Raw genomic sequence first — 13715 nt, forward strand, 5'->3', positions numbered from 1 at the left:
TGGTGGAATCAGAGCCAGTAGGAGAAGTCTCATAGGACTTTACTCATATTAAAGGGGGTTCTTTGAGCTCAACACTAATGTCTGCATGCTCATAATCACAATGCTAAGATATTGATGTTGAGTAGGTATAATGTTACCTATGTTCATTGTCTTAGTTTCACTCAATTAGCATGACCAAAAAAAACCTTGACTGTGGTCCCAATAGTCAAAAAAACATACATCCTGTCTGTTCCACAACACTTTTCCTTGACCTTGATGGAAAACCTCATGAAGTCAAGGAAAGATGTGAATGAAAATTCATGAGGAAAGATAAACGCGGTGCTCCATCATCTCCATCAAGAATTCTGCGACAGCATTTCCTTTCCTTTCATAAAGAATGCTCAGGTGTACCCTATGCTAACGGAGATAAGAAGGAACCCTTGTAGCACCTTTTCTAGCATCCAGAGAATTCAACCAGCTCTTACACCTTTTAGATACCTCTGGGTCATTTCACTGGCTTAGGACCCTTCCGAAGCAGAAAAAGACTTTTCAACCAAAGCCCTTCAGTAGTGGCTTGCATTCTTAGATACAATTTAAAACAGGGTAGAGATGGGGTGGCCAAAAGTAGGTCTGACATTGAAACTCATTATCCCAACTAGAGTACAACTACAATATTCTCAAAATCTTGCTATATAGATGGGAAGCTTATGTGACTTACAAAGCTAACCCAACTTATTCACCTTAATTTCATCACAGGTTACTATATGCTTTTATTTCTTTGTTAATTTTCAAAGCACTCAATAATTCCTCAAGCCATTACTCAACCAATCACACCATTTCTGTCAAAACTGCTCACGTCTCTAAATGATCAATGTTATACCATCGGATCTATTTTTCCATATCGAATACAATAGTGTTACGCATTTCTGAAAGCAGAGCAGACATGAGGCTACTTGTGTCTTGGTCAGACATGGTCTCTCATGCAAATGGTTTGCCCTGACACAGATGCCGGTCCTGTGCGTTTGATCAACTGTACATCAGTTGCTACATTCCCACAACAAGTAGCTTTCGCTGCGCCACAACGCTCTTCCAAATTCCCATGACCTCCAGCACCCAGGACCTGGCAAGGCTCAGCATTGGTGGCCCCTGGAGACGAGATAAAGATTCAAGACATACGTGTGCACAGTAAACTAAACAGCGTCAAGAAACAATTAAGAACACAATATTAAAACACCAACTGTTCAAATCTGTGTTCATGCAAAAAAAAAAGAAAAGTCAAAAGCAATGACAACAAAAGTATCAGCAAATGGTATGGCAGCAGATACTTCTGTATCTTTTGCCAGATGGCAGCAGGTAGAACAGACTGTGGCTTGGATGGGTGTAGTCTTTAAGTACCCTTTGGACCCTGTGCAGACATCTCACTTCACTGATGTCACAGATGCTCTGTAGATGGCATCAGTGATGTTCTAGGCGGTTGGATCACCAGCTGGAGAGCCTTCCTATCCTGGGTTGTGCACAAACCATGTCAGTCTGTGAAGTTTCCAGTCAGGATGCTTTCTATTGCTCCTCTGTAAAAGCTAACCAGAATCTTGCTCTGGAATTTTGCATTCCTAAGTTTCTGTAGGAAGTAGAGCCTTTTCTGTGCTTTTTTAACCAAGGTGGTGATGTGCGATGACCAAGATGGATTCTCAGAGATGGTAATTCCAAGAAACAATCAGTTCCTTGGTTTTGCTGATGTTGAGCAGTAGATTGTTATCTGTGCACCACTGCAAGATTGTTGATTTCCTCCTGGTACGAACTCTCATTGTTGTTTATAATAGGGCAGATTATTGTGAAATATGCGGATGACACCACCGAGTTCTCCTGATGTCTAGGAGTGCAGTCACGGGTGTTCAATGTGAACAGGAGGGGCTGAGCACCAACGCAGAGGAGGTGTGACTGCCAATCTGTACTCTCAGGGATCTGCTTGTGAGGAAGTTCAATATCCAGTTGCAGAGTGTTGTACTCAAGCCCAGTGGTTAGTTTTCCAATCAGCTTCATGACTGAGATTGTGTTAAATGTTGAGCTGAAGTCAACAAACAACAGATGTAGCAACTGATGTAGCTGTTCTTATTCTCCAGGGGAAAAAAATAAACGAAACGTGTACTTGCAGCACTTTCCACACAGATTTCCAGATGTACAAAATTCCACAGAGGGTGAGAATGAACACAATGCGTACCATGCACACAGTCTTTTCAGATTAATGTAATGTTGCAAGTTGGCAGAAAAAGGGTGATTGCACAGTGATGCGCGAGCTTTTAACCTTTTCTACTGTCTTCTGTAAAATGTTTGTCTGTATGCATTATGATAATTATAATGATTATGATCTTTATGTAAATAAACAAATAAATACATGACCTTTATATAAATAACGATTATTTTCCTGTATGATTGGGGAGTAATACATTCAGGTGTAAAGGGCACTATTTCAGGGCTGAAGCCATGCGTAATGGCTGTGCCACATGACAATAGCTGCTTGGGCGTTGCTAGAGGACATTGCCAATGCTCAATTTAAGACAGTTTTCAGGGACCGTACTGATTTTTAGGCCCATGCTGATGATCGCACATCAAGCAGAGGGAGCGCGGCGATCCTGTCTCCTCCTACAGTAACTCACACACTATCACTGTGCACAGAGAAGCTCTCTTTGGCCTCTCGTTTAAAATCAGACCACTTTTTTTTAAACCCTATTAAAGTCTGTGGCTCTGAACTCAGTGTTCACTGCTTCGGTCACTTTCTACCATTTCACCTGCTTCATTTTGTTGCTAATGCCAGACCGTAAGCCTCATCATTACTTCAAGTTCACAGTCCATAAAATTACACTTCTTCTTCAACTACTTCTTAAGTTACTTTCGCCACTTCTTCTCAATCCAAACAAATTCTGGCCCCTTATTTGCACGTACACACACATATGCTTACACACACACACACACACACACACGTACAATTTCAGGATGATTGAGATGTATAAGGAAAAGATGGGAACAGACGTACGTGGGGTTTTACAAATCTGACAAAAAGACTGTATGCATGTTTCCTGTTTTGTGTGTACACATATTTCGACAACTGAATAATCAGAGTTTTATACATTTGGCCCCAGGTGTGTGAAGTTGGGTGACATCTTCGACCAACACTTCATGAAAAAGTAGCCTCTTCAATGTAGGCTGGAATTGGGAAAAAGGCTCAAAGAAGATCACTGGAGATGTGCAGAGTCTGGTGCAAAGGAGTTTACTGGCTTCTTCAAGACAGCAACAACAACAAGCATGAATTGATCCTGGGATCGAACTGACTAGGTGCCTTCTGCGCTCCTGCATTTATGCTGATGGAGATCTCGAGGAGTCTACCTATTTCCTAAAATCCTACCCCTGGGGACGCTCCTTCCATTGGTAGACCGTCCTAAAATCGCCCAATGCCTGACTCCATCAGCTTCGTACATGGTCAATGATGGGGGTGCTCAGCCTCAGTCGCACCTCATCCACTTTATTCTCCTGCTACTGGACATTAGCCAGAAGAAGGCTTGGTAGAGGGACAGCTCTTGGTCCAAGTTGGGTCAGCTTAGCTCTGATGCCACCTCTTTTTCCTCACTTCCTGGGGCAGTCACAGCGCTTTCAGTGACATTTTGTCCTGCTGGTCTGGCTGGCCATTTGGCAGATGTCCCTGGTCTGCTGCACTCAGTCCAACCCCCACACTTCCTTTTCCGATGTTGGTAAGTGCATTTCTATTGTAGGTAAATTGTGCTTCAGTAGAAGGCATGGAAAAAATCCAAAAAATCCCAAAAAAAAAAAAAAAAAAAAAAAAAAAAAAAAAAAAATCCAAAAGATCAAATTTTTTTTAAAAAAAATCAAAAAATTAGAACAATATATCAACAATGTATTGAGGATTGAAGGAGCTCCTGGCTGCCACACCTGCATGTGCCGCCATCATCATAGCAACCCAGTTGTTTTCTATGAGTCTGGTTGTCAAACATAGAGTTGGGTTGGTTGGATGTTTCCAGTTCTTCTCCATCATATTTCAGTGCAGATGTTCGTCGTGCTAGGTGGGCTGATACTGGTTCTTAGTGGCTTTGAGCTTTCTGTTTTGGAACTGGATTGGCACCAGGGTAAAACAGAAAAACACACAACAACAAAAAACACACTTTCCAACAACAATTGGCTTCAGCTAATATTGACAGTTACAAGAGCAGAAAAAAAGGGGCATCCCACCAACTTTTACATGTGAAATTGAGTTTACACGGACAAGCATGTGAAAACAGCTGTATAAATGTATTCTGTGGCTCTGGGGGAGCTTGCTGAAAAAAAGTGGTGTTGAGGTTACAAAAGGATCCTGCTGCAGGAACCATGAGGATGCTTAAGCTCCAATAGTACTTTTACTCATATCCACACATATAGAGTATTTATCAACCTCACTAAGACTTGATATTGTGTTTGTAGCCATGCTAGCAGGGCAGCTCGTGGATGGCAATGTCAGTCTGCAGGTTGATCCACTACTTTGGTCCACAGTGAAATATCTCCACAAATGTTTGATGAATTACCATTGAATCTGTGCAAACAGTAATGTTACACGCCATCAGGTCAAAATTTAAATGCCATTTCAAGGTGCAATATGTGACTTTTGTAGTCCTGTTGAATTCATACTCAAAACAAATAGGGGGCAGCATATCACCAGAATATCACCAGAATAACCACTAACTGTAGCTACCATTAGCTAGTTAGCTGTGCAGCTAGCAGTCCAGACTGGGAGCATGGAGCACTGGGGAAGTGTTAATTTTAGTAGATATCTATGCAAAACAATACACACTGTAGATGTCACGGTTTCAAAACTTATTTCTTCACTTATTCTTCTTGATAATTTGAGTTCATCTTTGAATGTTTTCAACTAAAATTCTTACATATTGCACCTTTAAGACCAAATACCTGCAAAAATAAATTACATTGCCATCATCCTCAGCTGTACTTTGTTTAAAGCGCTAATAAGCAAACATTTGCATGCCAACATGCTAAACTAAGATTAACATTGTAAGCAACACAGCTTGTAAATATTTGCATGTTAGCATTTAGGTCCAATTCGTACCGATTCAGAGCTGCTTGCATGGCTGTCAAGTCTTTTTCCTTGAATTTGTCATCCATCTAGATCTCATAGTACAGTGGTGACCAAGACCAAGAAGTCAAAATTAGTATTCATCAGTTTTTTTCAGTGTCCATGTTTCAAGTTGATTCTCTGGGATTCCATGATTTAATAGCCTTACAACCCAGAATTTATCTATCAATATATATCATTTCAGATGCCAATATTCAAGTATCAAATATGGATTTTAATATCCTTTTTTTCATTTTTGTGCAAATACAGCGATAAACCTGAGCAGGTCCCAGAACCACACTGAATTTAGTCTCTCTGTGTTTCACCTTATGTACTCAGTGGGGCTCCTCTCAACGCGTTGAGCCCACACCCATTTTTAAAAAGAAATCAAAATATGACTCGGAAACAATGGTGTCATCCGGGGTATTTCCAGTCAGTAAAATTCTCCCCGGCAGGCAGGGGTATGTATGAGAGCAGGCCCCAGATTGAAAAACATCCGAGTAGCGACATGCCTAAAAGCTGCTGTGTTGGACTTTTCATGTCAAACATTAAAAATTCAAAAGATTTAGATTTTATTTACTTCTCCCAAAGAACAAAGGACACTAAAACAAGAGATCTGTGGTTTTATGTCTTCCGAAGAGAGAATAAAAATGGTAAACCGTGAGACCTGTCCAGTCAATATGTGCCCGCCTGTGGCAAAAACCTCGTCACAGGTAAGTTAATGACTTTACTGAGTAAATTACATGTGTGCCGATAGTGTCTGTAGATCTCAACCAATCAAAAAAGAACCTTTGAAAAGTTGAAACTACAGTTCTTACAGTGAAAAAATGAAGCCCTACTATAAAACACCTAATTTTAGAATGGAGCTTGGTTTACAAGTCTTAATACTCGACAGGCAAACAGGAGCAGTAGGTATTTTAATGTTAATACACATAAATTGAGCTGACCTTGAGATAATGGATGACAGAAAAATTATCTGAACATTCAATAAGGTAATTCTGTGCATCAGGTTTGGTCACTTTGATGGAGACGGACGAAAAGACACTCATCTCTTTCATTTTTCTTCTACGTAGATCGACTACAACATAACATGACCTAATAGCTAAAAAGTCCACACTGTATTCTCATTTTATGCTATTAAATTAGCAGACCCCAGAATTTGCATTTACTGCCAGTCAAATTAGAGGGCCAATTTTCACCCAAAAAGGTGAAAAAAAAAACATGTCTGGACATGTAAACGTCCCCTCAGCAGACACCGTTATTTCTGAACGTCACACTTCCTCTTTGTGATTTGTTTTGGGACTGCACGTTATAGCACGTGAGCCCCCTGCCAACGGAGGCGTTACACCACCCTGTTTATCGACACTGTCAGGAGGGTTGTGTGTGTTCCGATTAGGCCACTTTTATCGGACAAAGGCCAGCAGCAAGACTTCAGTTGCATGAAATCATGTCTGCCTTATCTCCAACACTTCAAAAGCAGCCGAATACCGCGGGAAAACTGAAGACCTGGGTAGACTTGAAGTATTTTCATGCAAATGCAGTCTTGGCGCATGAAAGTGGCATAAACCAGAGCACAGACACAGAATTGAAACTGAAAGCCACGGATAATAACAGCCATCCAAACAATTCAAACTAGTTGATGACTCGTTTCGATTCTCGTTATCTCTCCTCCCCACACACACACACACACGCGATTCACCCACCTGGCAGCCAAAACAGTCGTCATCCATGGTCAAAAACTTTTTTTTAAAAATGCAAAACTCCAGACAGGAACTTAATGTGTTGTCATCCTGAGGATAAAAAAGGCGCAATAAAAGCGTCTCCGTCGAGCTTGAACCGACGCTTAAATGAAGTGGACAGGAGTGTGTTTGCTCCTGTCCATCATGGTGCCCCAGTGTCGACGAGCAGCAGCTGTGCGCCTCTTAAAGAGCTGTGATGGACCGACTGACTCCTCCTCCCTCCTCTCAGCTCGTGTGTGTGTGTGTGTGTGCTGCCAGTGATGGAGGAAGTCTTCAGATCACTCCAGTAAAAGTACTGATGGCACACTTTATATAAATATTAATACTATTACAGCTTTTATTTTGCCAAAGCTCATATGATACTGCACAATAAATAAATATTTAGAAGTCATTTTTAACCCATATTTTTCAACTAAATGATTTAATATACTTTTATCCAGATTTTTCAACATTTTCCTTGTACATTTATTGTGTGATTTAAAATATACCTGCTCACTCCAGTGAATTTTATGTGCCAAAATGCTTATTCTGCCCATTTTGATCTGCCTTAATTTGCATGTTTTATTTAAAATATTATATAATTTACGCTTTAGATAGTTAATTAGACAGCAGTATTGAATAGTCTTCAGATTTTATCTCAATATAGGTCCAATAGGCAGAATTTACCCGTTGGCACATAACGTCCACTGGTGTGGCAAAACAAAAAGAACTAAAGTATCACTAGCATTGAAAAATATTGTTTCACCTGTCTGGTTTTCTGAGAATACATTTAACAGTTATTCCTGAATCACTTTGTATACTGTTGATGCACTACAGTGGACGTGTAACTCTTTGAAAATAACAAATACTGAAAATAATGCAGGAAAATATCCCCTGTGACTGTTATACTATATATATTATTTTATTAGATAACTATTTTTGGTCTAATAATGTAAAATCAGGGTTTTTACTATTGTAGTATGTTGAGATGAAGCTTATGTAGAGTAAAATTAAAATAACTAGTTACTGATAATGATTGTTGTATTTGCCAAATGATAATCAAATGTGAAGGAATCATGATTAGTGGTGTTGTTTCTGGGCTGTCTTCATCAAAGGTGTCGGCGTGTAGTTTGGTGATAAAAGAATCTGCGGGGGCAAAGCTGGGTGGAACGATTTATTGATTGATTAAATGATTATTTTTATTGAAACAGATTTCAAGCCTGCGTCCGAACGAGAGTGGCCACACCCAGTGTTCCCAATATCTGGCAAAGTTCTGCCTAAAGCTTTGCCTTCTGCTCTACCAGAAATCCTCTCGAGCCTTCGATCTAGGAAATCTACAAGTAACCACCTAACTTTCTCTGTCTGCACGTGCCTTTTTAAAGTCCTTTTGCCCGCACCTACCTACTTCTTCTAATTGGTCACTTTGGTGGATTGAGGGTCCATCTATCCAATAGGCGAAAGAGGAGTTGATCTGCCTCCGATCCCTCTGGAATAGCTCATCTTCTGTAAGTTACCTAACTCTGCTGATGTCACTTCTTGGGGCTTGCAACCTAAAGTTGACCAGACTGTCTCTCTGTCCTTATATGGAAATGTATACGTTGAGCCAGCTCCGAACATCTGGCTTGAGAGCCAAACTTGGTTAAGTACCTTGTATGGGCCAACGTACTCTAGCTAGCCTTTAATGCACACACAGAGCTGATTAATGACTCCGGGACTCCCCAAAAGGCCGCCACATTCCTTAACCCACGCAAGAAGAAGCAACCTGTCCCATGCTGACAAGACCTTCACTCCCTCCCCAGAGAAATTATTAATTCTCCTTTCGTAAACACTCCCCCTGATGTGGATAGCGGGGGAGCAAGCTGGAGTGTGGGGGAGTTAGAGAGGTATATAATGCACTTCTTGTCAAAGTGACAGGTCTATTGTTCTCTATTGTTTTCGTTGGACGTCATGGGTGTCCCCCCCCCGTTTAGTCAATGACATGAACCTATGGTTGCGTCCGAAATTCCATACTATACACTACATACTCAATATGTGTACTATCGTTCAACATATTTTTGAGTGAATAACAGTAGTATGTATCTTTTCCGATGCACTGCTTAGCGCGGAAGTGACGCGCTTCCTGAGAGCCTCTTGCCGGTTGGATTGGAGACGCATAACCGTGGTAACCCGTGCCCCCAGTGTTTTCAACCTCAAGACCGCTGTCCGCTCACCCACACCACATTCGAAGAGCTTCATTCCAGCACCATGAGGAGATTAGAAACACTACAATCTGTGTATGGGGTAAAAGTGATAGTTATGAGGGAGCATAGATGGAATGAGATGAAAAAGAGCGATGCGAACGTGATAAAGTTCCTCAGGCATGTTGAGCACGGTCCAAACACCGCCTCACCGAGTCCGTTGATGCAGCAAAGAATCAGTCAGAGAGTTGAAGTAAAGCATAAGAAATTTATTACACAGTCTGCAGAGCGTGGAGATCTGTTCAGTACAATACATGCAACTGCACCCGTCACCAGAACAGAACTGACTCCTGTCTAGGGGTTTCCGTGTCTTAAGCCTGTCCTTAGCTACGCCTACCAATGTGGGTGTGTTGCTTTTGCCTATCCCTAATTGGCCAATGATGTGTATGCGGGCCTCATGTGCCTCGAGTGATCAGTTATCTGATTGGCCCCTTTGTATGTGTGTCTGTTGTTGAGCAGTTATCTGTTGTCATGCATGTCTATGTTTTGTACAAATAAGGTTGTTTATCACCTTCTGTATTTAGGGTGTTTCCTGTTATCTTGTCTATGCATGCCTGGGGTGTGTATGTATATTGTGTGACCTCGTGACTATCTGTTTGAGTCAGCCTGCGGGTGATCACATGTTAGATCAAGCACATCAGTCTTAATAGGATACCATATATGGTCTCATTTTATAGTCACAGGCACTACGACCCCCTGCAACCGCTGCTCCCTCGTGACGTGCTGTACAGGGGAAGGACTTGTGCCGTGAGATTGAGACACACGGCTGAACAGGATGAGAGCGTGCGTTACATAGACGTCATGTCTCTCTACCTGTACGTCAACTGCAGTTACCCTTATCCTCTGGGTCACCCGGAAATAATTTACAGAGATTTTAAAGATCCGAGCGCCTATTTTGGGTTAATCAGAGCCACGGTGTATCCACCGAGGGGTTTGTATTTCCCCGTTTTACCTTACAGAACACTCGCGCTAAAACTGGTGTTTACACTGTGCCGCACCTGCGCAGAGCTGAATGCTCAAAGTGGACCCTGTAGTCATGACGACGAGGCCAGAGCGTTAAAGGGGTTTGGGTCACTCCCGAATTTAACAAGGCTCTAGAGATGGGTTATCGCCTATCAAAAATCACAAAGGTTTGGCATTTTGAACGTCGTGATGATTCAATCTTTTTACAGTACATGCAGACGTTTTTAAAAGGAAAATGAGGTGTCTGCTGTTAGATGCAGCATATTTATACAAACGGTTTGTATTAGGAGGATATATTGGAATGTGTTGAAGTCCTATTCTGACTTCCCCGAGTTGGTTGATGCGAGAGAAGAAGAATCACTGAGGGAGTGAAGTTCAAATCAAAAGTCTTTATTTAATACAAAGATCTTTGGAGAACACAGCATACAGAAATCGTCTGCTCTGGTGCTAAGCGCTCTGTGTTCTGAGGAGTGCGCGCAGTGTCTTCAGTTATATACTCCTGTAGCTCCTCTCTTTCAGATGGAGAACTTCCTCTTTCTCTGATTGGTTAACAATTGCCTTTATCCCTTCTTAGGAGTTGTTTTTCACTTCATCCTGTGCATCCTGTTGTCTAGTTTAGACTGGTTTTCTTATCGCACCCTGAAATTTGGGCGCTTCCTCTTTTCTATAGAGTCATCCCTGCGCGCAGACAGTTCAGAACACAGTGTACTTCTCCATTTCTTCTTATAAGTTCGTTACGGGTTCAATGAGTTCATAATGAGTTCATATTGAGCAATAGTGCAAGCAAAGTTTATGCAAAAGTATAAATGATACAAAAGATTAATTATCATTGAGTATATTATAAAATGCGTTGATACCACAAATGTTAGTTGTTGTTTGGGCCTTCCTGACTTGGAGGTTATTTGATTAGGGGTACTGGAATGCTGACATGATGGTGCTATGGTCAAGGTAACATATACCAAAGGTTAGGTCAGCAGAGTCATGGAAGTCCTGGGTCAGAGGTGAAGAGACATATGGTGGAGCATCCTAAAGGAGGTGCCTCTATTCTTATCTGTCCCTCTCTTAATGTGAACCATATGTGGTAACTAAGTTTTTGACCAGAACAAGCTCAGTATATAAGGAGCTGTCTGCATATTTTCGTCAGAGTTTCATTATTCGGCTGGAGGCTCTCCAAGTAACGTTTTACTTGATTACGATACTGGACTTATTGTAATAAATTTGTTATACAACTAAGACAGTGTCGGCGGAGTTTTTCTTCAAACATCTTCAACTGCATCACCACTGGATATACGACACTCCCAAGGCTGTAGATCAGGAGAGCAGAGAAAAATACATCAGGGAATATCAAGAGCATCAGGGCATCTTGCTGGACGCTGACAAAATTAAACCAAATCCGGCCAAAAGACAAGTGTCTAAATTGTGTCTCAACAGCTTCTGGGGGAAGTTTGCGCAGAGAAGCAACCTCTGCCAGACGGAGCTCGTTACAGAGCCTGAAGAGTTTTTCTCGTTAATGTTCTCGGAAAAACACTGCATCAAATACTCTTCTTTCCTAAACCACAGAGTGGCTCTGATCCAGTGGGTCTACGGTGACCGGTACATTGCCCCTCCGAATAAAGTAGACAACGTGTTCATCGCCGCTTTCACAACGGCGTACGGTCATTTAAAATTGTACGGCTATTTACAACAGCTGCAGGAGAGAGTGCTTTATTTTGACACAGACAGCCTCATTTACACCACGAAAACAGGAGAGAATACACTAGAACTGGGTAATTGTCTGGAGGACTTGACAGACGAGTTGGGGGGAGACACCATTCAGGAATTTGCAGCCGCGGGTCCTAAAAGTTATGCCTATTGAGGTGTCTGCTGTTAGATGCAGCATATTAATATGAGTATTTGGAAAACATATTGGAATGTTAGTTGCTGTTGGGGCCTTCCTGACCTGGAGATGATTTGGTCAGGGTTACCAGGTTGATGACATTGTAAACAGGTTGGACCTGTTGATGGCTTGCTCAACTTATTTGCTGTCACGGGATGGGACAGAGGTAAAGGGGCGCCTCTCTTCTTGCCTCTCTTCTTATCAGTCCCTTCCTTTTGTTTTGAACAATATGTGGTCAAGGTAACAGGTATAAAATGTTAAAGTTTAGCAGAGTCATGGAAGTCCTGGGTCAGAGGTGAAGAGGCCTCTCTTCTTATCTGTCCCTCTTTGATGTGAATCATGTGTGGTAATTAAGTTTTTGACCAAAACAAGCTTGGTATATAAGGAGCTGTCTGCATATCTTCGAGAGAGTTTTCATTATTCGGCTGGAGACTCTTCAAGTAACGTGTTACTTGTTTACGATACTGAACTTATTGTAATAAATTTGTTATACAACTATCAAACAAAAAACAACAAAGTGGTGTTGAAGGAGAAGGGTATTACACAGACGCACGCCTGTTGTGAGAAAATCAACTTTGACAGCGTAAAAAAGTTGGTGGATAGTTTTGTGACACGCTCGCACAGACAAGAACACCCTGCGAGGCTGGGTGTAGAGGGAGAGGAGATGGAGGAGATGAAACGCTGCCTGAGGGAGGCAAAAGACTTCTACAGGGAGAAAGTAGAGCAGAAGCTGAGGGAGAACAACATGAGGGAGGTCTGGGAAGGCGTGAGAACCATCACAGGCCACAAAGCAAGGACCAGCACAGAGGGGGAGGGTGTGGAGAGAGCGAAGGACTTGAACAACTTCTTCAATAGGTTCAGCCACTCCACTCCACCCCCCACCCCCACTGCAGCCAGCTCCCCTCCCCCTCCCCTCCTCACAGCCTCCTCCCTGCATCACAGCTGACCAGGTGAGAGGAGAACTGAGGAAGCTCCGCCCCGGAAAGCAGCAGGATACTTCAATACCATCCAGCCCCTTCTACTCCAGGAAAAATTATTCAGAATGCGAGTGGACCCCTGCCTGGTTGCTTGGATTTCCAGCTACCTCACTGACAGACCGCAGTATGTCAGGCTGAAGGACATCACATCTGACACTGTGGTCAGCAGCATAGGAGCTCCGCAGGGGACTGTGCTGTCCCCCCTCCTCTTTACTCTGTACACAGCGGACTTCTGCTACAACTCTGAAACGTGTTATATCCAGAAGTTCGCAGATGACACGGCCATCATGGGGTGTATCAGAGACGATGAAGAGGAGGAATACAGGAGCCTGGTGAGGAACTTTGTTGTCTGGTGCCACACAAACAACCTGCAGCTCAACACCTCAAAGACTAAAGAACTGGTCATCAACTTTGGGAGGGACAGACCCAGACCTAGACCAGTTCTGTTAGGAGCAGAGGAGGTGGAGGTCGTGGAGACCTATAAATATCTTGGGCTGTGGCAAGCCGAGCACCCTGAAGTGGCAAGAATTTTCACGCAATACAGGCATCATAAAAATATGAGCGTGATGTTGTTCACTCAAATGAGGGGGGGCATGGCCCAATTGTTGAAAAATGTGCGCTAAAGTGCCCTCTTGGGAGCCAAAACACGTGCTAAAGTGCCCTCTTTGGAGCCAAAATGCGCGTTAAAGTGCCCTCTTCAGTGGCGAGAATGCGCTGTATGTGCCCTTTTTTTTCTTTTCGCCCCTGCCCTTCAAAAAGTCTGTGCACGCCACTGTTTAGTTGTAGATCTCACGCCGGGTTGTCCAGAGCGCTACAGACTAAGGGCCGGAATACTGCCTCATCAGTGGCCCG

The 13715-nt window shown here is 42.6% G+C and overlaps 1 protein-coding gene across 3 annotated transcripts in view; it reads right to left on the reverse strand.

Moving 5' to 3' along the window:
- Positions 1 to 6982, reverse strand: part of LOC140993714 (uncharacterized) — a 41727-nt gene extending 34745 nt beyond the window's left edge. For 2 of the 3 annotated variants that reach the window (XM_073463230.1, XM_073463231.1), the window contains exon 1: positions 6796 to 6982. In XM_073463230.1, the coding sequence (XP_073319331.1) occupies positions 6796 to 6822 (27 nt within the window). In that variant the 5' untranslated portion in view covers positions 6823 to 6982. The remainder of the gene's footprint in view (positions 1 to 6795) is intronic. The other variant, XM_073463232.1, reaches the window with a different exon arrangement.
- Between the last annotated feature and the right edge of the window lie 6733 nt (positions 6983 to 13715).

Source organism: Pagrus major, chromosome 3, assembly GCF_040436345.1.
Source record: "Pagrus major chromosome 3, Pma_NU_1.0".
NCBI classification, from domain to species: domain Eukaryota; kingdom Metazoa; phylum Chordata; class Actinopteri; order Spariformes; family Sparidae; genus Pagrus; species Pagrus major.